At 39.7% G+C, this 27739-nt stretch overlaps 1 protein-coding gene across 2 annotated transcripts in view; it reads right to left on the bottom strand.

Moving 5' to 3' along the window:
* The window catches only part of LOC117475666 (regulator of microtubule dynamics protein 2), a 41548-nt gene extending 34739 nt beyond the window's left edge, over positions 1–6809 (bottom strand). The window contains exons 1-2 of one of the 2 annotated variants that reach the window (XM_034122006.1): positions 6739–6809; positions 3362–3816 (exon numbers count right to left, since the gene is read on the bottom strand). In XM_034122006.1, the coding sequence (XP_033977897.1) occupies positions 3362–3807 (446 nt within the window). In that variant the 5' untranslated portion in view covers positions 3808–3816; positions 6739–6809. Of the gene's footprint in view, positions 1–3361; positions 3817–5472; positions 5546–6738 lie in introns of those variants that run through there. The other variant, XM_034121999.1, reaches the window with a different exon arrangement.
* Between the last annotated feature and the right edge of the window lie 20930 nt (positions 6810–27739).

Below are 27739 nucleotides of genomic sequence, written 5' to 3'. Positions count from 1 at the left end.
TGAGTGTTGCACGGCCAGATACGGCTCAAGAAGCTGACTCAGATAAGGAAATATATGATACATTATGATGTGATATCATGTGATATGAATGATAATGGGACACATCGACGTCTGCACTCACAGGACGTAATGTTACTTTGATCCGGTTACTTATGTTGTGGCAGATATTTAAGTAAGCTTTCTTAACGCTAATGTTATAATAGTCAGATTGCTCTGAAGATGGGAGGGGATATTCTATTCATTTTCACGTTCACACAGTCGGTGATTTTGGCCGGCCGTCTTTCCTGCAACGGCAGTTTAAACTGTATTTCCTTTCTCCTGTCATATGAATTGATCGCTTTAAACTCCGCACACTGAGCTCTGATTGGTCAGCAGGCAGTGCTTTTATCCTGGAACCTATCCTGCTCCGGAGGCTAGCCGTTCAGAATAAGTTATCTAGCCCGCTAAGAAGTGAACCAGCGTCGTAGGACCGGAAATCCAGGAAGTTAGCTCGCTAAGCGAAAATCCTGCTTCGTAGTATAGGCCCATGGATTCGTAGTACAGGCCTCTGGTAGAGAAACACGAGAAGCAGATTCAGCCTGAGGACGCTTTATGTGATTCTTCCCCTTTCAATTCTGTTTCTCTAATAAAGGCTAAAGTTGCCACAAGATGTTCTATTCACATGGCAAACGGATGAGATTGTTAAAGTAGAAACTAACCTGAAGTGGATTTTGAGATATTCAGCCTATCTATCTTGAGTTTATCTACTTCAATTATTTACATTAAGAAATAAATAAGAGCCTGATAATATGTGGTGGTTATAGCTGTAATATTGACAGAAATGTATATAGTTTTAATAATCAGAAGAATCAAAAAAATATAAATACCATATATTTACTGCAATTCTAAAAGTCTGCATAAGAAGGTCTGCTCATCTGTTGTTCTGTTCCTCATGAGCAGCAGCGAGGTGAACAGTGGAGTCTGCTGGACAAACTCAGTAATGATCGCACTTCAAAGTATTACAAGCTTAATATATATATATAAATATATATATATATAATTTAATTAATATCAACGTCCATACACAAATGTCAGTATTATAATGACACGTTACGCAATGAGAATATACATTTAAAGTTACAATGTTCCGCGCTAATCAAACAACAAACATCTCAACCCCCAAATTACGCAAAACTACCTTCAACACACGCATATTGCTTAATCTTTAAAACATTTTGATCTGTATATTTTCTGTTTCATTTTATTTGTTGGTACGGGATTATTATTATTATTCCGGCCTACGTACTTGACTTTGTTAAATTCTTACCTTGTGACTTGAAATATTATTTTGTATAGCTTTTGAAACCTATTTATCATAAAGTCTGTTATTATTTTGTCATACAATTTGAGGTTCTTTGAGAGAACATTTTTTAAAAGCTCGGCCCCCCCATCCACCCCCAAACTAACATTTGATCTTGTACCAGGTTGCCACTCGTTTTAAAGTGATGCTGTAACGTAAAGATGTTTTCGCCTTGCACAATGACATAAAGAAATCATTCCAAAGATTTGTTTGTATCCTTTGTTAAGTCAATATCTATCGCCATATCAGGTAACACTAGTGTGATAAAAGCATTTATTGAAAATAGATCCCCTTACAGAGGTCATGCAGAATCAGGGCTAAAATATATATTCAAGTATGTTACAGTGTGTGATTGTGTACAAGTAGAAAGGACAACAAGGGTGATGAATCAGGAGAATTTTGGGAACAGGGTTTTCTGACAAATGAATGATCATCATGTGATTAAAGTGTGTCAGAGTGAATCAGTGATGGGGTATTTTTGTAGGCCGCCGAACCAAAAGTTAGCAACGCAAGGGCTCCCTCGAACAAAAGCAATGAGATTACTATGGATTTAGTTATAGAGCAGGAAACAAGATCTGTGCCAAACACACGTTTATGATACTTACATGTTTTTTTCAGCAGGATAATCTCCACATAGTGACACCTCTTATATGAATTTTGAGGCATTCATTCAATTGCTAGTACAAATCTTAAGGCTATAAACAAAAAACATCACAGTCGCATAGCTGCGCACCACCATGGCTGAGCTGAAGGCAGCTAATGTTCAGTGTGATAACGTTAAGTAGTTTAGTCACTTGTTAGCAGTGGCGTTTTTATATGTACAAAAGTGGTGGGGCACGAACAACTTAGATGTGTATATAAGCTTCTGGTGCTTTTTTAAACACGTAAACAAATAGCTGTAGGCTATTCATGGTTTCCGATAGAGAGAGGGGGGGGGAGATCACAGAAGATCAACAAACGATATGACATAAAATGAATTTACCAAAGCTGAAGTAGATGGTCAACTTCATTCATTTTCTTTCCGTTTTACTGATTTTAATCGCTATAAGCTGCTCTCTCTCGTCTCCTCTTCACATCTAAACTTTTCGCGGCACACGTACTTACAGCCAATCAGCTCTCTGAATTATGAGATGACGTATGGTGGGTATGGCAGCACAGTGCCCCTATGGTGATTATTTTTTTGCCGCACACATTGAATAGAAAAATACTAATAGTGTAGTTTTTACAGTACACGTTCATTTTAACAGCAGAGAGAGGGGCTTGCCCCACATCGCTCAACACAGCTCAATAGGCACACTGTAGACACTAATTAGAAGAACGCAGACTAAAACAGCAATGTACAGACAAATCAGATGACTAAACATGATCTTAAAATATATTTTAACATGTATTTCTTTTGCATATTTTGGGAATTATTATTTGCATTACTTTCTGCTGACACTAGGTGGGGCTGTGCCGAGTCGCCACTGCTTGTTAGCAACCGCTTCTTTTAAAGGTCCCATGTCATGCTTTTCCGGTTATTACTCGTGCCCTTGTGTGTTATGTAGCTTTTTCTGCATGTAAACGGTCTGCAGAGTCAGAAACCCTCAAAGTACACCCTGTAGCGAGTACAACTATTGCACAATATAAATGTATTTTAGTATACCTTAACAATGGAATTATGATCAGTAGAAATGGCCATGACATGGGACCTTTAAGAAACATGGAAGCTTCAGACATCCACCAGTGGGGTATTTACTGACTCATTTGTAGAACAAAACATTACAATCTCTTCAGCTTGTGTTAGCCACAGACCACTTAACTACAAGACGAGGGAACCGAAAGTAGTAAAATACTTTCTCATTTCCAGGTTTTAGGACTCATTCCGTCACAACTCTATAGTGAGGAATTGCTGTTTTTTCTGTGCACGTTTGTGACTTGATCAGAGGAAAGACTCATTGAAACAAAACACTAACACAGAATCTGTTTAAGCAAAAGTGAGTTTTGACTATTTGACAGAATCAACACATTTAAAGTACTCACCCTCCCTCACTCTCTGCTTCCTCTGAGCTCCGCCCCCCGGCTGCGGCCCCGGCGATGGATGCTGCAGCTCTTTTCCTCCGTGTGGGCGTGGTCCTGTGGAGGGTGCTTGCTCGATGGGCCTCCTCGCGTCCCATCAGCTCCTCCCTGACTTGGTTGGGCAGCGTCGGCAGAGCGTTCTTCAGCGACTTCATCTCGTCCTTCAGCTCGGACACGCACTGGATCAGGGCCTCGAGGCGCTCCAGCACCTCGGCCTGACCCCTGGGCAGACCTGGACCGTCCACCAGCATCATGCTAGTCCCCTGTCCGTTGGTGCGGTTCAGGTAGTACCCCGGACATGACGCTCTTCGCCTCGATCTGAAGCCCTGGTACCACACCACAGCCAAACTGACGCCTGCCACTCCGGCTAAAGCCCCCAGGACCAGCACCTTGCTGTCTGCCTGCGCCATCCTGAAGGGCTGACAAACACATTTAAGCTACAGATTTCATAAACATTTTGCTGAAATTGCATTATGGAATTCTGAAAGATTTGGGGCTTACAGTGCCTAATCGATTTGTCTTTAGATTCATTTAGCAATTGATTAGATTAGTTTCAAATGTATTGTCATTGTACAGAGTACTGGGACAATGAAATGCAGTTAGCATCTTACCAGAGGTGCAAGAGAAGCAGTACATTGTAGTGTAATGTAAAGGTATAATATAGGTATTTAAATATGACTGATAATACAGCTAATGTATATACGGTTTGAACAGTATTAATGGGTATACGCTTTAGCAATAAGAAGGAGAGGCGTGTGGCGCAGTGGATAGAGCCTTGGTATGAGGATCAGATGGTCACAGGTTCAAACCCCACTGCAGTCAGCATGTCGTTGTGTCGCTGGGCAAGACACTTCACCCCAAATTGCTCCTGTGGGGATTGCCCACAGTATTGAGTATGTAAGTCACTTTGGATAAAAGCGTCTAACAAGTGACATGTAATATAATGTAATAATGTTGAATGTGCTACAAAAGTTGAACAACAGAAAGTATAATATAGACAGTAGTATACATATGAATGCTCTATAAACCATTATAGACACTTTGCATTGATAATAGGAACATTCTAGGAGTACACTATAGAAGAAATAACAAGTATGGGTGTGAATAATCATTGAGTTTATACAAATATTGCCTTAATAAAATAGTTTAAAATGCTCATTAGTTGTTCAGCGCCCAAGATGAAACATGCTATTGCTTGTTTCATTCTGGTAACAGTAAAAAAAAACAAAGATATAGATAAAAAAGAAAAAACCCCTGCAAATCCTCAGGTTTTGCTAACAATTGCAGCATTAATTAGCATTTCAAATGAAAATTTGTTAAACTAATTATTAAAGTTAACTATTATAATTTTATTTTTTAACTTTTTTGTTTGCAATACAATCAATAAGTCAACCTCTTTGTACCTAAAACCATTGGTTTCATCTTTAGAGATGCATTATGTAAAATGTTTACAATGTCAACATCTGTATCTGAAATGTATCTTAAACTGTCAAATATAGTAAAAAACACAATATTTACCTATGAGATGATGTCACAATTAATGGAAATACTTAATTAAAGTACAAGTAATCCAAAAAGGTACTTCAGTACAGTACATAGAGTAAATAACGCTTCCACCACTGAACGTGATACACGATTGACAAGAGGGTGAATACTGTCAGTCTGAAACAGGCTAATCGGTACGTTAGGAATGTTAGCCAGTAAGCTAAAGGTGATTGGACCAACATACTCTTCACAAAGCTAGCTTGTTAGCCAAAAGTCGGAGTCACAACAGCTCGATAAACCTTTGACACACTGAGAAACGTATTGTCTGACTGGGTCTTAAGCATACGTGTATTAAATGTATACTTTCATAATTAAGCTTAATTGTGTTTATTAGCTGTCAATGACAGAATTCGTGCTGCTAACGTAGCTTAAAGTCGATTTGCTAACACTCAAAACAAAGTTACCCGCCAAGGTTAAAAGGACAGAACGCGTTCAAATGCTCACTTTCAGCATTATCTTATCAAAACAAAACGTTACATTAACATGTTATTCATAGAAAACTACATAATTATCAATAGTAGAGTCCTTACTGCACAGGTAAGAAGGGAGGCACTTGGTAACTCGCTGGTGTAACCTTCAAAACAATCCGTGTGGACTCAGAAGACAAAAAGAAACGTTCCGGGTCATGTGCGTCAGCCTTCAAACACAAATTACTTGCGTGTTATTTTGAAGTAGCGCAGATAAATCCTCAGCATAAAAACGGCATAAAATTATATATCACAACGTTTTTGACTTCCAACGTTTAAACTGATGTCACCACTGCTGCTTGTCATGAGCTCTCTGTGGGGAGTTTGCATGTTTTCAATGGGTGCCCTTGATAGGAAACTACATTTCCATTTGTGTGGTCTGTTTTGGTTGTTATGTAATGTTCCGCCCCCTGACTCAAAGACCCTGAACATGTCTAGAAAACAAATGACATTTACATCCTTGTTGACGAAACAGGGAGGCTTTCATCATTATTATTAATTCTTCCCCATGAACTGCAAAGGCTTTTCCGAATCAACTCTCTGTTATGAGGCCTCCCAGGCTATAGTAACTGTATGACAAAGGCTTTTCTGAATCAACTCTCTGTCATGAGGCCTCCCAGGCTATAGTAACTGTATGACAATATGATCCCTATTGGAATATGAGAGACCATTTTTGATCTTACGATTCTTCCTGACTGTGCTGACCTTTGAGGTTGTGTTCATCGCCGTTCTGCATTTCCAATACGACACAGGGCATTTGCACTCATATACTTTATACTGAAACATACTGGCAGCATCCTATTCTTTATGTAAACAAAATAATATCCTGTCTTATTACAATGTTTTGTATCTTCTGATGACATTTGACTTAAAATAGCACCATTTTTTATGTAGTGTACCTACAAAATAATGTATCTTTAGTCTGATTTTCCTTCTAAATGCATAATATAATAAGCATGAATAAATCAAATGATTATTGCACACATTAAGGTTTGATTTGTTAGTTTATTTTTTATCATTTGCCTCAGAATATTATGCCATCTCTTTCATTAACCTTATAATTTCCACATGCGAGCGAACAATCAGTGAGCAAAGTTCAATGCAGGGCAGGGTTACAACAGTTCAGGTATTGCGTTAAATAATACAAATGATTAAAACAGGTAATAATAACTTCAATCGAAGAGACTCATCAATTGTTGCAAGATACTTTACAAGTTTAAAAATAATGTTTTTAGTCTCATTTCAGGAGTTGCACCTATACAAATGAATATGGTTGTATCATAATCTCTCATGAATCATATTTCAGTAATTAGCTAAACAAAGACCTACCTCTACGATTCACTCCTCTCACCAGTGTTTCCTTGCAGTATGCTTACACAGAAAGTGTACCAGGATGTTAAACAGTTACTTAGCACACAGGTTATCTTATAAACCATGGACCTGCAGCCAGTATCACAGACCCGATATCACTGGGGATTATTGAGAGTCAGAGTGGTTAAGTAATGATTGACTTGTTTTCTACCATAGCCAATAAAACCAAACCGAAGATGTGGAATCTCTGTTATTTTTCTATTTGTTGTACTTTTTTCAACTTTCATGTATGATCCTAGTAAGACGTGAGTGTCTTGTATAGTGGGAGGAAATATAGAAAAACTGAAATAATTTGTAAAGCAAATAAGTATGATCATTTATAATAAACCTGGAATACTGCATTTCCCAGCTTTGAAAGAACTATCCTTCCATCAATATTTGTGATTTATCCTTTTGTGATTTTATCTTTCAGGACATTTCATACTTATTTTTAAAGTTATATAAATGGGATGTTTATTTCACTTGTCAGAGGCACTCTACAGTAAATGGTTGTTTATTCCAGCCTGTAGAGCGGTGACAGGCCTACCTGCTTGGAAACCGGTATCAAGGAGTTCCCTTGCATAATATGATGTAAGGATTGCTACGTGCAGTTTCCTACCTGCGCTCTGAGTACAGTATTGTTCCTTAGCCCACAGCCTGCATTCTGCCTGCACAGGGAACAAAAAGCCGACCTGAAACCCGGAGGCATGGCGCTGCAAATAAAAAAATAAAATAATAACTTGCCCAGCAGTTCAGGGTTGGCCCTGCAGATGTAGATGAGTCGATAAGGCAGACGCATCCAGCCGTAGCCTTGCTACCCATCGGGTCAAAGCCAGAAGATAAGGAGATATTGTCAACACTGTCGTTTTATCCACCCACACCCAACATCTGCCAAAACTCTCTTACAACACATACAAATAAGATAAAATAAGGTAAAATAAGGCATGGCTATGATGGGTCAGGGTTAGGTACATTACAAAGAAACTCTACATTGCGGAACATTAACCAAACATTTGTATATACGTTAATAATTAGAATGAGTAGTTACTTGTTTCTATCATTGTGGCATTAGCCATTTTCTACCAGGATATTAATATTCAAAACAATTTTCACTATGAGCTATCTTCTGATATGACAACTTGTATTGATTACACCTGAAACCAGGTATACAAATTAAAAACGTGGAAAAGTGTTGACATTGTGGAGCCCAATCTTCTCGTGTGCATGAGGCATCTATTTCAAAACTAACTTCTGTAACATCTGCGTGCCGTGTTTACAGATACTTTAAGGATTCATTCAGCTGTGAAGATGCAGCAAACGTGTTGTGTAAGATAGCACAATAGCACTCAGCAATAGTGTTCATCATGAGCAATGGGGTGGTCTAACTCGTATGTCTACACTTGCTTTGCTGATGTCTATCTCAGATTCAGGAACTCAGTGTTCTTATTCTCAGGCCCACAGGGAGACTGAGTTTGCTATTTGCCTGAGTGGCCAAGGAAACATAATATTCCCTTGACAGGAACAGATACTGAAAGATCATAATGGGTTTCATTTGTGTGCATAGTAGAGGAACATTACAGTTCATTTACTTGCATTGCATTGACGATTCAGTATTGTGAATTGTGATTCAATCGACATAAAAATGGTAAAAATCAACAACTAGATATCACCACTAAACATGATTTACAATACTTACACAGACATTATCCTTTTCTAGAAACTGGTTTTGCTGAAACTCAAGGTCTTAATCAACCAACACCCTGAAACGTTATTGAATATTAATAGCTTAGATATTCAAATGTTTTGTTTATCTGTTTTGGCAATACATCTTATACAGTTGGAAAGCCTGTTTTCTTACCTTTCCAATGGTAGCACATGTGTGAGGAACAAGCATTTGTTGCAGCAGAGCTGAGTATGTGGCCATTAAAAATGTGACAAATCTCCTCTGCCAATGCCAAACAGCTTTTTTTGCTGCTGACTCTAGTTTTGTGTCATTTGGTGGATTGGATTGAAAAGAAGCATTGTTACAACAACTAAATAATCTACCAAACATAGAAATCATCTACCAAACACAAATTGCCTCACTTTTTGTGTTAAGTTTACGTATGGTCAAATAAAGAAGTTGGTGTAAAGCAGAGCCACGGCAAAAAAGCGTACTCCAAAGAGTAGAAAAGGTTTCTACATCCCATACTCAAACTGGACGCTGGTTCTACAAGAGAAGCTTGACCGCTGAAGGCTCTGGTTCCAATTATACGTTTGGAGACACTATAAACCACAAGTAACCTTTATTTCTGTGAACGCAGCTTTCGGGCCAAGTACAATAATTGCACTTTGAAATGTTGACTTGAATTAAGTCTATTGTGTCAACAAACGTCACATCACAGTACTAGGTTGGTTGAAAGCAATAATATTGAGTTGAACCTAACAGTTTTTATTTGAACTTATTTTATTGTTTTTAACTAACCTAATACAGTTATGTGAAATCTATTAAACGACATAATATATTTAAATAAAGTAAACGTTTTAGTTCTTTGAGTGTCTGGTTTCATCTGGCTTAAAGGTGGGGTAGGTAAGTTAGAGAAACCGGCTCGAGATACACTTTTTGTTATATTCCATGGAATGCTCTTAACATCCCGATAGCAATGAATATCTTAAGTGCTTTGACAAAAAATCCATAAAAAAATATCATCTGTGGAAGCCGTAGTACTGTAAAAAGCACGATCAATTATTTAAGCCGGCCCGGCTAAAATAAGTGGATGGCCTACCTGCCTGTCAGCCTTCCATCTGTGCACAAACTTATCTCGTGCCCTCATTGGTCATGTGCGCGTTCGTGTGTGTTGGAGGAGGGGCTCTGTAAGGAAGTGGGAGATTTTTTCCGGCTGTGTATTTTCAAATTCTAGCGATCTCGAGCTGGTTTCTCAAACTTACCTACCCCACCTTTAACTAAAGGGACACATCAATCGTTGTGAGTTACTTTATAGATCTTAAATAAAATGTTTTAGGCGGATTTGCATGTGTTGTATGCAAATGGTTAATACATATTATAAACATAAATATTTTTTGTCTAAATCCTGATAATATAATTAGAAAAAAAACACCTACATCTTATATTCACTCCTCTAACCGGTATTTTCCTGAAGTTAGTTTGGACAGATATGCATCAGAATTTTAAACAGTTAATTGTTAATAGTTACAGTTGCACAGGTTATAAACTATGCACCTGCAGCCAGAATTTTGTTACAAATCAGACCGGAGATTATTGATATACTTTGAAAGGTTAACTAATGATTGACTTGTTTGCCACATTCGATAAAAGCCAACTGAAGATGCAACATTAAAGAGGCCCTTTTATACTTTTTAGGTGTTCCCTTTCCTATAGCGTGTAATATAGGTTTGTTCTGCAAAGGCTAATATTTCTCTCCCGCACACCCCCCCCCCCCCCTTGCCTGAAACGCCTCCATTCTCCTCTGTTTACTTCCATAACATAGTGACATCACTATGTAACACTCACACTTGTATTGGCTAGCGCTCCATCAAATTAATAATAATAATAATAATAGCTTGCATTTATATAGCGCCTTTCAAGGGACCCAAGGTCGCTGTACAGTAATAGGGCAAAAACAAACATAACAAAACAAAAGTCAGACAGACAAAACAACAGATCGATTAAGGGCCGAAAGCCATGGCAAACAGATGGGTCTTGAGGGCCCTTTTGAAGGCGTCGAGTGTGGGGATGTTGCGAATCTCCGCAGGGAGAGCGTTCCAGAGGGTGGGGGCTGCCACACTGTAGGCTCTGTCCCCGAAGGTTCGCAGTTTGGTGTGGGGGGTGGTGAGCAGGCCAGAGTCTGAGGACCGCAGGTTCCGGGGTGGGGCATGTGGGTGAAGGATGTCCGATAGGTACTGGGGGGCAAGGGCATGGAGGGACTTGTAGTGAATTGCTGACATCTCTAAGCGGTTGTCCAATCACAACAGAGCCGGCCAGCTAACCAATCAGAGCAGACTGGGCTCTGGTTTCAGACAGAGGGGGAAAAGAGGTGCTGCAGCACAGGCAGTATGAGACAAATAAAGAGCTTTTTGAACATTAAAGCATGGAGACATGTCACAGGAGAGACACTAAGTACAAATATGAACGTGGAAATTAGCATTATAGGACACCTTTAAATAGTTTGCCTATGAAAATGTAAGCAAACTATAAGAAAAGAAAGGTAGACAGTGGGGGTTTGTTTATGATATTGATATGACATGATTGGAATTATGTAAGTTTGATTTCAACCTAAATAACTCTCTAACAACTGATGATTTCTAGGAAAATCGAAGGCAGACAGATTGCATCAGAGACCTCTCTGTGACCTTTGACTTGATTACTTCCTTCCTTTCTATCCTCCTCTGCACTGACTCCCATACTCAATCAGTGCATCAGGCATTCCTCCGATAGCAGATACACATCAGTTATACAACATCTTTCTTTTGAGAGATGCTTGTCCCTCACAATAAAAATCTATGTTTTTCTCAAAGGTTTGAAAATGACACCACCAATGCACTCCAGGCCTTTGCCCTTTGATCATCCCTCCCTCTCCCCCTCCACTAAGTCAACACAATAACTACACGTATCTCATCGCTCAACTTTACCCACAGTTGAAATGTTTTTGTAAAGGTTATTATAATGCAAAAATAAGACTGTCTTCACAACATATTATCCGTTGCTGTTAAGAGAGTGGGGCAACAAATGCATCAAACACAATATTTGTCTATGAATATTCATAAGTCCTCTTCATGCTTGCATGGCGTCCTCCTAGCGAGTAACCTGAAGCCTTTTAAATAGCTAAAGAAAGCAACAAAACACTAAAATCCCAGATATACTGCACACTGAAGGGGATTTCCGATTCATAATCTTTTCCCACTTTCCTTCAGTTATACACTTCATCCTATACCTTCAAAATACTGTTTTTAAGGATTAAAATACTTTAGCATTACTTTTCTTAAAGGCAGTAGTGGAATGCAATAAAGTAAAGTTACTCAATTACTGTACTAAAGTGCAATCTTTAGGTACTTGTGTACTCAAACATGCATGATAATTAGCAGCAACAGTATAAGTTATCCAAATTTCAATATCCAATGTCATGAACACATTCATATATCATAATCATTATCCAGTAATTCAATATATATCATTCTGTAGTGGGCTATAACACTTAACGATAATTTACGTTTTTGGTACTTATACTGAAGTAACATTTTGAATGCAGGACTTTAACAGAGTATTTTTAACAATTGAAAATGGCTACTTTTACTCAAGTACATTTCAAACCCCTTAAATACCATTACAGGATTCTGATGACCATTAAAATTCTTCATCATGAAGCCTGTTTGATAGATAGGAGGATATACTGTAACTCCTCTTTAGTTATCATCAGATTATGGCCAGCAGGTGGCGCCCAGAGAATAAGTATTGAGATCCTCCTGAGGTTGGAAAAGTGTGGTTGAGAAACACAGGTAAGAGGATACAGGATAGATAACAAGCGGAGATGTTCATTAGCGTCTTCCTCAGCATATTCTGTACGGTTTCATCCCTGCTTTGACCTGTACACAGCAGCTCTCTGTGGTTCAGGGTTGAATAAGCCATAGATCAAGATAATCTACTGTTAAACACAGTCTGGGCTTAATGTCGACACTGCCAGACACATTACCCAGCCTGCATCTGTGTGAAGGTTAGAAAGAAGTGTGAGTCACGTCTATCTGGGTAGTTACAGTATGTCTGCTCCCCTCAGGTAGACCAAAACATGATCATTAGATATTTCCAAATGCCAAACAAACTCATTTTGAAACAAGTGGAACCACAAACCAGAATGTAGAATATACGGTAACATTTTAAATAAAGCTGTATCAGGTTAAACAAGAGTCTACAGGCATGCTACAGTAGCAACCCTATATGGGTGAAATGATGCTAATATCACCATGCTAATATCATCATGCAACAAGTTCACAATGACTCAACATGCCTATGTGTAGCAGGTAGAATGTATACCGTGTTCACCATTCCAGGTTAGTGTGTAACCATCAAGCAGCAATCTTGGGTGCTAAGGAATTGAGATTTTGCCAACAAATACAGAAATAGCAGAACTAAATATGGTTAAACCCTAGGAATAAAACAAAACAAACAAAAAATGTTTTTGGTCTCTGTAGCTCCTTTCCCCACTTATTGTTTTAATACGACTGTACGGCAGTGGATTTGTTTATAACACAATTGTTCAAATCCTATTAAGGCTTAAAGGTGGGGTATGCAATTTATTTCAGAAACACTTTTTGTTATATTCCATGGAATGCTCTTAACATCCCGATAGCAATGAATATATTAAATGCTTTGACAATAAATACATTAAAAAAATTCATCTGTGGAAGCCGTAGTACTGTAAAAAGCACGACCAATCATCTGAGCCGGCCCGGCTAAAATAACTGGATGGCCTACCTGCCTGTCAGCCTTCCATCTGTGCACAAACCTATCTCGTGCCCTCATTGGTCATGTGCGCGTTCGTGTGTGTTGGAGGAGGGGCTCTGTAAGGAAGTGGCAGATTTTTTCCGGTTGTGTATTTTCAAATTCTAGCGCACTCGAGCTGGTTTCTCCAAAATTACCTACCCCACCTTTAATGTTATGCATAGTTATATGGGTGTCCACTTTGATTCACAGGTAGGTGTCGTCAAATGTTGCTAGTCAATAGCTGTCTGTCACCCGAGCCTGCCTCAATATTACCCTCATTCCACTTCCAATTTTTGGATTAGCCAGAAGATGGGCGGAGCTAGCACTGATGGCTGACCAAGATGGCTACGGCAGGGCCCAAAATCATTACAAAAGCTCTTAAGAAACCCAAGGATGACATCATAGAGACAACATCCGTTTATGATACAGTCACTGGTTGGCAGACTTACAATTATGTACATTTACAAAATGGACAGCTGAGGCCGACGGTAATTGTGAGAAAGGAAGGCGGTTTACCCGCTCGGAATCATGAATGTCTGTAGAAAGTGTCTAACCCTAACCCTAACCCTAACCCTAACCCTAACCCTAACCCTAACCCTAGCCGAACACTCCATTCCATTAATTATTTGTTTAGGTTATTTCAATGGGAGGCTGGCTGCCTTACAGAACAACATTGCCACCAATAGAGCCATACTGTATGTGGCTGATGGAAGTCTTTGTTTTGGCGCTCTCAGAAACTGTTGATCTTACCTTATAACCAAGACGTGTAGAGTAGAAAACAACCACTAAGTAATTCAGTGTCTGGACTTGTCCCAGGAGATGCTGTTGTAGAAAATCCATCAGCTTCAAAGGGCAACTGAAATTGTTTCTTCTTTCTTCTTTTTATTAATGATTAATGATTGCTCCGCCTCCAAGGGGGAACAGTAGGTGAATGGCAAATAACATTGAATTCACAAGGAAAGGGAGAAATAGCACAAAGATAGTTTATGACCTTTGCTGTTGTGCCATGAGCGCCCTTAGATGTTACTATTCTTCTCTATTAATCTTCAGTCAGGTGTAAAATACCTTTTCCTTCGTGAAGGGAAATGAGTTCAGAAGGTGATTTATGGGGGGTTGGCTGCAAGAAGAGCTGCTAAGTCTCTTCAGAGCAGACAAAGGTGAAGTTATTATCCTGAGACAACCTGAAGAGGGGCTGTGTCATGTGTTACAGACAGTTACAGTGGGAGGTTGAAAGATGGTTTATTATCCTTGACACGATGAACGGCATCCAACACAGGCTTGTATTGTCTGGGACCAGTGAGGCCTCACATGGGAAGTGAGGACATCGTTGTGTTATTTCTATATGAGATAGTAGAGTTGCTTGAGGTACACATAGGGGTGTTTTGTAGTTATAAAAGTTAAACTGTTAGGGCTAGGGTTAGGATTTGGCATTTAAAAACTCCCACTCATGGCTCTGTGGCACATCTTAGACATAACTGTACATGATTTTATGCAAACTTAAATTTTGTAATGCGACATCAGCCACCTTTAGCCACCAGGGATTGCAATAGCCCCAGCGCAGCCCCACCAACAGTTGACCAAAAGTTTGAAGTACGAAATCCGAAATGTCCTTTTTTTGGCTGCCTTGTCTCCCATTCTCCAGTTGAATCTGTCCAGTGTTGAGTCATAGTCTGGTTCTGTTAATTATGCTTATCACGGCACATGTATTCCTAAAAAAGTATTGTTTCATCATCAAAAGAGTGGTAACCGGTATTACCAGATACCAACTATTTGAAATGAGATACTGTATTGGAGGCAGGCGGAGAACAGCTCTGAGAGTGTTGAAATGTAAAGTAGATAAATAATTCAACAGATTGTTTTTTCTACCATTGATGTTTGAGTCTAATGTTCAAGCAGCACCTGGGTCGGAAAAGGGAAGCCATGCAAAAGTTCCTTAACTTGCATTCTCTATTATAGCCTGCAGGGGAGGACTCCTCTGCTTCCAAACATTGACAGTCAATTACAAAGTGGACTTAGTCACCGTGTTGTTACCCATTGATTTGTGGAATCCAGTTTTGAATCGGCTTGGTCATACAGTAGATAACAATTTCCCAAAACACATAACCTCAGATGAGGTCGAAATAAAGTAAATTATATATAAATACATTAATAAATAAATCAAGTAAATAAATAAACAAATCAAGAAAATGATTTCTTATAATAGGGATATCTGGGAAGGTCAATGTCTTTGCATATAGGCAAACAAAAGTCCTATATATTTTTTAACTTGCTGGAAGAGCCATTCAATGTACAATATATCAGATATTTTCCAGCTATAAATTATTGGAAATGTCTTTAATCCACAAAGTGTGGGAAGGCAGTGTTTGTGATTTCCATCTCATAAGTATAGGACGTCTAGCCGATAGTGTTACAAAAGCTATCAGGTTCGCTTGTAGCCTAGCCAAAACAAAACATGTTATTGGCCCAAAAAAAATTCAATTAACTTTCATGAACTGAAAACACACTATGCGACTGTTAAATGAACAGGGACAAAACCTGGATAACACCCAAACCAGACTGCCATTGTCGAAACTTGACAATCATCAGGGAGCAAAGGCCTAAAGCATGCACTTAATTTCTTCTTTTTTACTTTAATGGGTACAAACATTTACTAAATGAACATCACACTATATTAAAGAATAATTCAAACTAGCTGATAAGACCGTACTGTAAAGTCATCAGTTGAATCAGGTAACACATCAAGTAGGGTCTTTCTACTTCTTCGGTAACCTTTGCTGAATACTATGGAGAATGCAAATATAAAGGCCAAAATGCAAATTCAGAGGGTTTATTACCATGTAAGCAAAACCAATGAGGGACAACACATTGACTATATTGACTTCTTTATTCATAGTTTATGGTTTACCTCCAATGTTCAGCATTTAAGTTTAAAGTTTAAAACTCAAAACCTACATAATGGAAAAAAACAACATGCTAAATAAACACCAAAAGTACATTTGTGCAAAAAGTCTTATACCATTAAAAAGCCTGCTTATTTACCTTTCAAATGGTGCCACATTTGTGAGGAACAAGCATTTGTGGGATGAGCAGCAGAGCTGAGTATGTGGGGTGCGCCCATGAGAAATGTGACAAATCTCCTCTGCCAATGCCAAACAGCTTTTTGTGCTTCTGACTCTAGTTTGGTGTCGTTTGGTGGATTGGATTGAAAAGAAGCATTGTTACAACAAATAAATAATCTACCAAACACAGATTTCCTTACTTTTTGTGTTAAGTTTAGAATGGAATAGGGTGACATTAGTAAAAAGAAACCATGAGGGCAAAAGAAAACGGGAAGTGAGAAGATTTCAGGTACCTACTGTTCTTACCTTGGGTGTGCATATAAAGGTATCACATTTCCAAGTGTGCTCATTTCTATTTTTATCCCTGGCTAAACCAGTGGTTCTCAAACTTTTTCTGTCATTCCCCACTTTGAACAGGTGGGCCTTTTCAAGCCCCACCTGTTCCTCATCGCTCCAATAAAATGGTAGGCCAAGCTTAAAATTGTCAAATGTATCGTTCTATAACAGGGGTCTATAACAGGGGTGTGCTCACACACAGTTGTGTGTGTGTGAGCAGGCTCGGATTGGCCATCGGGAGATTCGGACTTTTCTTGGTGGGCTGCTGCCTTCGGTGGGCTGCTGGCTCTGGCATAGGTGGGCCGTGGACTTTCACGAAAGTCCACCTGCCGTTGCGAGTCTCCGGCTGTAACAGTCCACTACCGCCCGCGAGGACCCAGGTTCGATTCCGGCCTGAGGTCCAAAAAATGTATTTAAAAAATAAATAATAATAATAATAATCTCCCGTTCATCGCATCCATTCGCGACCCACCTATCACATCTCTGCGCCCCACACTTTGAGAAACGCTGGGCTAAACTATCGACTTCATTATGTCTGATTGTCTGACTGCTCATGTTGCATGCCGCGTGGACTTTTCTGAATCAATGTCACCCTCTCTAAGACTTACTTTAGTGGTTATAATGTTATCATAGCTGATAGCAGAAGCAGCAAAACAGCTATATTTATCCAGATTTATCCTTTAAACATGGCTGTTGTGGTGCAATGGCCAACGTATTGTAAACAGCAGCTCGATGTCTTTGTTTTCGCCGATGCCACAATCCAATAAATCAGCTCGGAAACCATATGATGGCAAGAGATAATAAAAATAAAGAAAAACAGTAAACAACGTGCCTCCTCCCCTCCACGCCTGAAGCTTCAATTTCTCATGTTTTTCTCTCTCAGGCTTTATTTGTGTGGTTGCTGAGTGAAAGCCGCCACAGTGGTAGAAGGGCCCAGAATAGCCGAGGGTGGGGAAGGCCAGCGGCCTTGCATGTGGGCTGCTGAGCTGTGTGCTCTGTAGTGTGTCTCAACCATCCGCTGGCCTATGGAATGAAGGCTGCTTCCTCATGCATGCCAGTGGTCAGAGCCCGGCCTACACACCCTCAACTATTTCTGTCCCGTTCCCTTACACTTCTTTCATTTTCTTTCCCTCCTCTCTCGTTTTCCCATACAGCGGCCTTTCAGTGTTCAACAGTATTTGGAAATGCAGATGGTCAACACAGAACATTGAGTTGGAGTTGGAACATATCTGCCATAATTTATACTGTATCAGTCTGCACCATAAATGTAAATGTATATCTTATGCTACTTCTCGAGTAAGCATTGCCCTTGTTCCCTTAAGAAAAATCCAATGGAATATTTGCATTGGATTTTGGATATTTGCCTAAATAAGCTCTGTGGCACACAAATGTTTATGATATTTACTAACCCTAACCCCATCCCTGTCCCAAACAACCTTCAAGTCATATTTAGCCACTTACTAAAACAACCTTAATTAAAACAAATAAAAACGTAAAAGGTGGAGTGTTTACTGCCATATTTTGTTGTAGAAGTAAACATTAAATTCTCTTAAGCTTGTGATGACTTCTTTAATTCCAGGCATTTGACCAAAAAAAACATTTACTGTAAAAAAAAAACATGAACTTTCACACAAAGGAACGAAAGGTGTTGATATGCTGACAAATTTCCATGTTTTATGACTCATATTTGCAACACTATATTCCCACTGTTCCTATCCTTTGATTCATAATGAAATAGGTAACCTTTTTGGTTAATGTATTTCTAGTATGTATTCCACATTATGTCTGTTTTGAACCACCTATCTTATCTTATAATACATGTAACAGGAACATAATCTGTTTCTTCCCTTGTCGTAAACTGTTCTATTGGAAGGAAAAATAAAAAATGACACATGCAGTGAGTTAAATGCGTGATGCTATTTCTAGATTTTTAAAGAAATGTAAGCAGTGTGTGTGAAAAAGGATAAACACACCCAGTGGGGTTGTTAATCGCAGCACCAGTCTTCAGAGTGAAATGCAACGATAACAGGGACATTCCTGGGGCGTTACTGTTACTGATCGCACAATTATGTCGAGCTGATTGAGTCTATTTGAATGACTAATGAATGATTAGCTACCAGTGTAATCTGAGAGAAATGTGAAACATTCCTTTTGTTTGGTTTCTGTGTCGGGAAACTGCACCGCTGGGAAATATAAATTCGAAACAATGTAATGACGGGCTGTCGGGGAATTCTTCAGCCAGGCAGAGTGGTATTGTTTACTGAGGTTAACATTTTCTCCTCCTTTCTTTTCTGACTTAAATGTGTAGTACTCAGCAGCACAAAGGACCAAAAGAGTGAAATATTGCCTGTTTGTCCATGAATTCCAGGCACCTGGTGAAGCACAAACACACACACGCTCACTGTACAAGAATGCGCCCACTGAACACAAGCGCTGTTATATCTCCCACTCGAATACTCTCGCTCCCTCTTTCTTTCCCTAACTCACACTTACTGTACTTTAGTGGCCTGGAAGCATGCCAGCCAAGCCCACTGTATTTCTCTACTGTGAATTACATATATTACACGTGGAGGCCCACTCTTTGTGGTTTACGGTACTGTGCTAAATTGCCCTCACTGTCAAACCCAACACATTTCTATTCCCTTTTTTAAGGTTTTTTGCACACATACATGTTTAGCAAGTAAGACGTTAGGAATAGTTGAACATTGTGCATGAGTTAAAAGCAAAAAACAAACAAAAGTCCAATTATAAGCAGAAAATGATTCCCAAAACCACCCACTTGCTTTTCCAAGCAGTATTATCAAACTGTCAAAAAGAAAACAAGATCCCTTTCCATTTTCTTACTAGCTAGAAACAAATAAAATGTGCAATGGAGTTGTTAATAAGAAACTAAAGAAAATAAATAAGGATACATTCCACTTATCAACACCACTTGTTTCATTGTTTAAGGCGGACTTGTGTTCGTGTGATGACATTTAGTTGTCTCATTTAGTTGCTTATTAGCATCAGCTGTTTATAACACATAGGAGTTTAGGAAATTCACCAGTGGGGTTATTTACTGACGTATTTTATGTCGAAAAACTAATCAGGAAAATCTCTTTAGACTTTGTTAATCACAGACCTTATTCCGGGAAATCTAACCAAGAACTCCAAAAAAACATTGAGTTTGAAATGAGGGTGCTTAACTGCTAAATCACTTCCAGGTTTAACACATATTCATGCACCACTCTGACTTGTAAGGATCTGATCTAAATGCTGAAGGTCTCAGTATTCTGCCTCTATTGCATTGTGCAATCTACTTCATAATCATAAGTAAAGCAAAGCAAATCAGTTACTTTCTTAACTGCACATTGCATATCAACAAGTTTCGATGCAAGCTAAAACTAAATTGCTTGAACTGTACAATTTACACATCTAACACATTTCAGCTCAGAGGTGTAAAGAAATCCCTTTGCTATCCACCCCCCATAATGCACCACAGTCTTGTCATCACATCTAAGCTCAGACACTTCTGTCTGTATCAGCGTCTGAAGGCTCTGATTGACGGCCAGCCTTGGCTCCGGAAAGGACGAGATAAGCAGGCCCAGATGGGGCCGGTCTGATGTGTCTGCCCGCATGATTTAGACCTGAGCCCGGGACAGTGCAGGGGGACCAGCGCAGAGCTTCTGAACCCGCCCTCACCTCCACCCCATGTCAAATACATACCACATGGGAGAGGTGTATCAGCATGATCTGCCCTGTTGGGGAATCAGAACATCCAGACGCTGAGTTGTGTTTGCCTGTCCTCAGCCTCTGTGTGACCCAGTGTGAGGTTGGGATTTTTACTGTGATGGACAAAATATATGGCGGCTCATTATGCGGCAGAGGAAACCCAATGTGTTGATCTTGGACTTCAGTCTTATCATTTTACAGTTCTTTCTATTTATGACCCTGCTGACTGGTCGCAGTAAGGAGGTTGCGTTACATTGTGCTGCAGAAAAATAGAGCAGGTTGAAAAATGGAGCAGCACAGTAGATGAATGATGGGCCAGTATAGTAGCAGATGTTATCATGTAAGAATAAGCGTTTCTGTCTGACCCGGATGAATGGAAGGTTAGTCTAATAATAACCATTCATTATTATGCAATCAATTATAATGGATAACAAGTCAGTGACAGCATTGATCGGGAGATAGAAGATTTGATCCATTACAGCTCCCATTGAAACATATTGGAGGTTATTAGTACAAAACAAAAGCTTTAAATAAAAACATAATAAGAGTGCATTTCACAAACTGCATCTCCCAAACTTTACTCCAGACGTATTAATGCACTCAGTAAATTACAGAAATAAGCCACATTTCAGATAAGTCGTTGCATAAAATAAATGCAAAAATGTAGCATGCTAAAATAGTCTCAATTACAATGCAAAAACGCTGATGATGATTAGCAGGTATTTGCAGTAGTGTAAAGTAACTAAGTGCATTTACTGTGTGCAGTGATGATGAATTATTGTAGGCCGATCAGGAAGTAAGCTTAATCTCCATATATTAACACCACTTTGTGATTTTTGAAGCTTATATTGAAAATGTTTACTTCTGTAACATAGTGACATCACTGTGTAACACTTGCACTTCTATTGGCTCACGCTCCAACACATTGTACGTGATAGGCTAAGGGGTGGGGCATCTCTCCGCAGTTGACCAATCAAGACCGAGCCGGCCAGCTAACCAATCAGAGCACACTGGGCTCTGGTTTCAGACAGAGGGTGAAAATAGGTGCTGCAGCACAGGCAGTATGAGAAAAATAAAGAGCTTTTAGAACATTAAAGCATGGAGACATGTCACAGGAGAGACACTACATACTAATATGTCGTCTTTTAGGTATTCTTTGGGATCAGAATCTCCCAGAACTCTCAATAACTGAACCTTTTATCCAAAATATTGAACTCGTACATGCAACATGAGATAATAACACCAGTTAAAGGTAATTTGTGGGTTAAGTAATCAGCGTCCTCTCTCTGATCTTCTCCACACGCGCTTTGTGTCGGAGCTATCAAATGCCCTTCCTTCCACATGATCAGCTCTTTTGTTGCCACTCAGCGCCTCTGCCTTTTGCACACGCTCAGTTTCACCGCGCACGCTCGGTGTCTCAGTGCTTCTGTACACGCTGGCTGGCTCTGAATACAATAAAGCCTGAGGTATCCCTGGTATTCGTCTAGCCCCCGCTCTGACACATAGAGTTTCTGAGGCCCTCATTACAGGCCCACGACACAATCCTTTCTATGATAATTTCTATGTTTGAGCGAAGAAATGTACCGTGTGTGCCGTGTATTGATGTTGATGAGCAGAGGCTCAGAGGAATGTCAGGGGCAGTGGACGTCACTTAGGTAGACAGAGTAGCTGAGGGGGTGTCAAGTTAAATACCTGCAGAGTTCTCCCCTTCAGTGGACAGGTTTGGACAGGCCACACTGTGTAACCACTGGCAGCTTTTAAACCACAGGGTCAGCTTACTAATGGCATATTAGAGTACTTGAGAAATTGCTTCAGGCAGCTTTTTTCCATTATCCCTTCTAACCTTTAAGGTGATGTCAAAGACTTTTTCTTTGTTTGTGTCTGTATATTTCTCCTGAATTCTCCAAAAGTTATTATTTAATAATGGCTAATTTAAACATAGGATTTCAGAAAGCACAAAGGATCATTTTAACGTAAAAAATCAACTGGGAACATTTCATGGTCATTTCTATTATATTTAGTGTATGCCCTATTCACATGAAGTGTTTCGCAAAGTGTATGGAATTCTACAAAACATATCCTTAAAAGCCTATTAACCTTTTTTTCTTCTTCATAAACTCTTCGCCGGAAATCTCACCGTCAGTAGCACTTAGACATTCCACAAGTCTAATCAACATTCTTAAAGGAGAAAGAATAGAGGATGTGTAAATAAACCAAAACAATCAAACAGTTTTAGTATATACTTTTATGTTCTAAAAAACCACGATTATTGATGCACTATTTTATTCTAAAATATTCTACTGTTTCTTCTTGCACTATTTTTATTTTATTTTTGTATTTGTTTTATTGTTTCATGTCCTATATAACTGTGTTGCAATGTTGGAGGAGCTTGGGACTCAATATCTGAATTGCCATTTCTATTCTGGAGCTACTGTGCATATGACAATAAAGCCTTTGAATCTGGAATGAATCTTCAATCTTGAAGCTAAGGAGCAGCATAGGAGAAATACAGATTTAGTGTGTAACTGTTTAACGCAACTGGTCTAGTTTGCTCAAGGTGAATACCTGGTGAAGATTACTGGTGGAAAAGACAACAACTCCCATGATCCGATGCTATCCACGAGTAGACTTCTGACTTAGAAGTTTCCCAAAAATCTAAATGTCCAATAAGGAATAGATATGTTGTATGTAAAGAGTTGTTGGCACTTAAGATGTCATTTTGTTACAGAACACTTCCAGTATGTGGCATTGGTCAGCTGACAGAGGGCTTTAGCAAAAAAGAAACGCCAAAGACAGATTAATGGGATCCATTTAGGAGTTCCTGCTGAGTTACTTTCACTGTTTAAGATAATTACATTCTCAAATTAAATCAGCTTGGATCAAAAGCGCAGCAGATGGTGTCTGGGTATCTTCGTAAGTCTTTGCTCAAATCTTCTCGTGCCTGCCCTTCGTTCCGTGCACATGCGCTGTTTTGAAACCAATCATATGCTGTACTTTGAGATGCGTGCCATACATAAAGCTTCCACTCAAATGAGCAATCATGCCCAACAATCCTCAGGAATGCGTTTCTTATTTCAAATTACACAATTAAGTAATTTTATAAGAAGCATGAATACAATCAGCTTAATCAAAGTGTTTTAATTCAGCAGCTGGAACCCTCCAACGCTCCTAATGAACTGAGCGTTTGGAGATAATCTTACCAGATGTTACAAAGAAGGAAACCACACATTCTTGTATCAAAAGAAGAAAGCAGAGCAGCCAACACACTCATCCTGATAATGTACTCTGCTGGAAAACACCCGTGAAGATCATACATACTCATTATAGGCTTCAATACTGAACATGAAATCAAAGGCATTACTTTCTTTCAGTGATGAAGGACTCTTCTTCTTCTTCTCTGGTAGCAGCAAACACAATTCAAAGTGTCAGCTACCAACGTTTTCATTTTCTTTGGAATGTTATTTACTGACCAAACAGATAAGACTTTCATAAACCAAACTGGACACGTGGATTCCCTGAAGGGACATCCAAGTACGCACGGAGAAAAACAGGAAGTAATCATTCGATCAGATTGGAGGTAAGCATGGGTTTCAGTTCCGAGTTCATTCCCCTCCCAAATGTGTCATGCAATATGTGATATATACTCCAGGCTCAAAAATAGAACTGAGGAGTCATTCACCCAGCAGTCACTTTTATCACGCGGAATGAATATTTGTCCTCCTCCTCATGTGACCCGTGGGATTAGCAGAGATCATTAGTCTGAGTTGTTGCTCCATAATTGCATCCAAACACTACAAATTATCTCCTCACTTACCACTGCTGGGTACATTCTCCAAATTCCATCATGGTGGGGCATGTTCTCCAAGCCTGAAATGCATTACCGATAATGAACACACGCTTCCAGGGGCTAAGAATAAATCAATGATCTGCTGAGGAAACAGTAAGCACAGCACAGCGTGTCCCTGGAGCTATCTACTGTCAAGATCTCCACCAGTGAGGCGTCCATGACTGGTCTCTTATCCTCCTCCCAGCCAATTCTGTGAACACAGCTCAGGTTCAGGCCTCCAGCTGGCCTCAGCTTGACTCTTGCTGGTATCCTGCTCTATTCCTCCCTCATGGTATGGGCGAGGGCATCCTGCCAATTCACACGAACATAAAAGGTCTTTTGGTGGTGGACGGAGCAGGATGTGAGCTGGTGGAACTGGACGACCACAAGCTGATTGCGAGAGGGTGGCCCGTGGCAAAGCTTCTGGAATACCAGTGGGAAGACCCACTCCTTACCAAGTGATGAGGCTCTGGCTCTCTTTCCAAGGATGTGAGCCAGACATCGACACACTAGGATGTGGTCAGATGGTCTAGTTGTAGAAGAGAGAGTGAGTCTCTGCAAGGCCGAGGGAAAATCCCCCTCGGATACTCTGACATTATCGTCAATCTGAGATGCATTCCAGGAGTTGTTTTGGGATGAAGTTTTATGTAAGGTTTACATCTTTATAGGAACATGCTTCAATTTGCTGCAATCATTTGTGGTTTATGGTTCGAGGCACAGTAATGATAGCATGCAGTGATAGTAATGAGTGAGAGAAGTTTTCCATGTTAACAAAATTAAAGAGTTGTGCCCCTACTCTAAATGCACCATGACTGTAACTGCACTGCATTCTGGTATTTTGATGCCGTCGTTGTCTATGCCTTATTTGTGATGATTTGTCCCAGTTTTTGACTGTTTAAAGCATGTTGTAACCGCAACATTGGTCTTTTAAAGATGGTATGGCGTATCTATTAGCAAGCAGATACCTAATTTACATAGAGTGGTGCAGGGATGATGTATTCTTTAGGCCGACACAGATAGCATCTCATCACAAATTGGAAGTACGACTTGGTTTGTTTTAGCCCCCTGGTGATTTAAGCTCTGTTTTGGTCTGCACCAATTCCTGAGTGAAATATCTGGCTCTTTAGCCTCTGTACTGAAGATCTATGTTTTCCAGCTACTCGTTAACTTATTCATTGTGCGGTTAGGGGAATGTTCCAGTTGTTTATCAGAGCTGCTTTTACCTGCTGCAGTTTGAATGTGAGTTGAAGAGGGTGGTGGGACTTAACAAAACATTACTTTTGATTATTCATTAATAGCTATTAAGAACTTTCACATCGCATCATTTGCGTCAATTTCAATAAGAAAATCTTGATAAGTGCACTCTTTAATTAGCTAAAAATGTCACAAGAGAAAAGCTCTTGTCCTTTGAAATGTAACAGTTGTAAATATGCGGTGGTGTTTAGTGTTAAATATTTCTTTATAAATCATTTCTAGTATAATCACACAAATTCTGTGTTTTGTATTTAATAATTCTGTGTTCTTTATTTATTAATTGTTCAATACCTGACTAGGTCTGAATCAGTGGGCGGAACCTCCAGAATGTATTCACTGTACTCAGGAGATTATTTTAGTGGGGACTTCCCCCCTTCATATTGTGTCCCTCACGTTTCCTCTTCCCTTTTTTGTGAATGTTCCACGTGAGAGGAGTCAGTGTGAGGCAAACTACTGATTTGTTGTATTGTTGTCAGTGAATAAACGGAGATCGTCTCGACGGTATGCTTGCTCGGGCCTGATCCATCATCAACACAACACAACGCAGACACCGCTTAGCGACACCGGTTACAGAAATACAACAAGTGAATTGGAGAATTAAACCCTTTTTATTTTGTCACACACGTACGTGCACACAGTACAGTGAAATGAGCCCTCTGCATTTAACCCATCCTAGCACTAGGAGCATTGGGCAGCCATTGTACAGCACTGGTGGGGGGTTCGGTGCCTTGCTCAAGGGCACCTCTGCAGTGACCAAGAGGTGAACTGGCACCACTCCAGCCATCCACACTGGTCAGATCAGGACGTGAATCGGCCACCCTTCGGTTCAAAGACCAAGTATAGAGACTGAGCCACTGCCGCAAAAAACAGCTATATTTCATAGTTCTAATATTAAGAACTGCCTACTGAACAGAGTAAGTTCCATTGCTGATACATGCAAACATTTAAAATCTTGACCTGTGCTTACTCTTGAACTCCACCTTAAACCTCAAGCTGGGTTTGTTCAGAAAACCATTTTTTTGTTTGTGCAAAAGTTGGAACAGAAGCCGAGGTGCTACCTCTGTGGTCTACTGTAATTCACTATGGTGCATCGCCCACGCACACACACAAAAAAACATTTTGGGATGTAGCCACAGAGCCAGACAGTGTTTATACTACCCACAATCCCCTCCTCCCACTCCGCTCTGCTCATCGCCTGCACTCAGAACAGTGGACAGTGCCCTCAGGATCCGTCCCTCCCTGTGAGCTGCCTGTAGGGCTCAGAACATTGTGAAATGTTTACTGTCAGGGGAGAAATAAATGTGCACACGAAGACCTGCAGTGTAACCCTGAGAGAAAGCTTTGATAAGAACGTAAATGGAGCCATTATAGATGAGGCTGTCAACATGCAGCAGCAGGTCTCCAACCGTTACAATGTATATTGAACTTGTGTGCTGAACATTTTGTTCATGACGATGTTGTTATGAAAATGTTCCAGAAATATCTCTGAAACCCCCCCTTAGTGTCTCGGAGAGGAATGTTGTTACATACATCTTTATTATTTTTCCTATAAAAATCAGTTACTAACCTTATAGAATATTATAATATATAATAGTAGCATATATTAAAAACACACTATCATTCGTCAAATAGAGTGGTCCAGTGAAGACGTTTTTTGCAGGCCGAGCATCGCAAGGGGTCTTTCGCAAAAAAGCAATGGGATTTTTCCATTGGATTTCAGTGAATCGCATAAATGTATCTCTGTGGCAAACATTAACACCACTTTGTGATTTTTGAAGCCTAAATGCAATTGCCAGAAGTAAAAAGCTAACGTTAGCTAACAAACTACATCTCAGTTGCACGGCTGCACATCACCACCGCTAAGCTAAAGGCGGCTAATGTTCAGCGTGATGACTTTTAGTAGGTTTCATTTAGGGACTTGTTAGCTACTGCGTTTTTATGACAAGTAGACGCCTCGAACATTCACCAGTGGTTTATTTACTGCCATATTCTATGTTCTAGAACACAACTTAAAAGATCTCTTAAGCTTGTGTCAATCACAGTCTTCATTTCAGGCATCTAACCAAAAATGCGTTTAAAAATTGCATTGTTGATGAGTCATATTCACAAGAATCGATAGACGTCATTGAGTAATTTTACAAATCACATATTCCAGTGACTTATTGAAATCAGTAAACATCTACTCACATCTATTTTTAAGACAACTGACTATGACAAAATGTAATTACAAGACATCAGGGAAGAACGTCTGTTCATTTTATGAATGAAAACAGTTAGGGCTCAGACCCTTGAAATCCATTGTTTTCAATGCAGGGAGAA

This window comes from Trematomus bernacchii, unplaced genomic scaffold (genome assembly GCF_902827165.1).
Source record: "Trematomus bernacchii unplaced genomic scaffold, fTreBer1.1, whole genome shotgun sequence".
Classification (NCBI taxonomy): Eukaryota; Metazoa; Chordata; class Actinopteri; order Perciformes; family Nototheniidae; genus Trematomus; species Trematomus bernacchii.
Note: the sequence above shows the minus strand (reverse complement) of the source record. Positions and strands in the feature narration are given on the sequence as shown.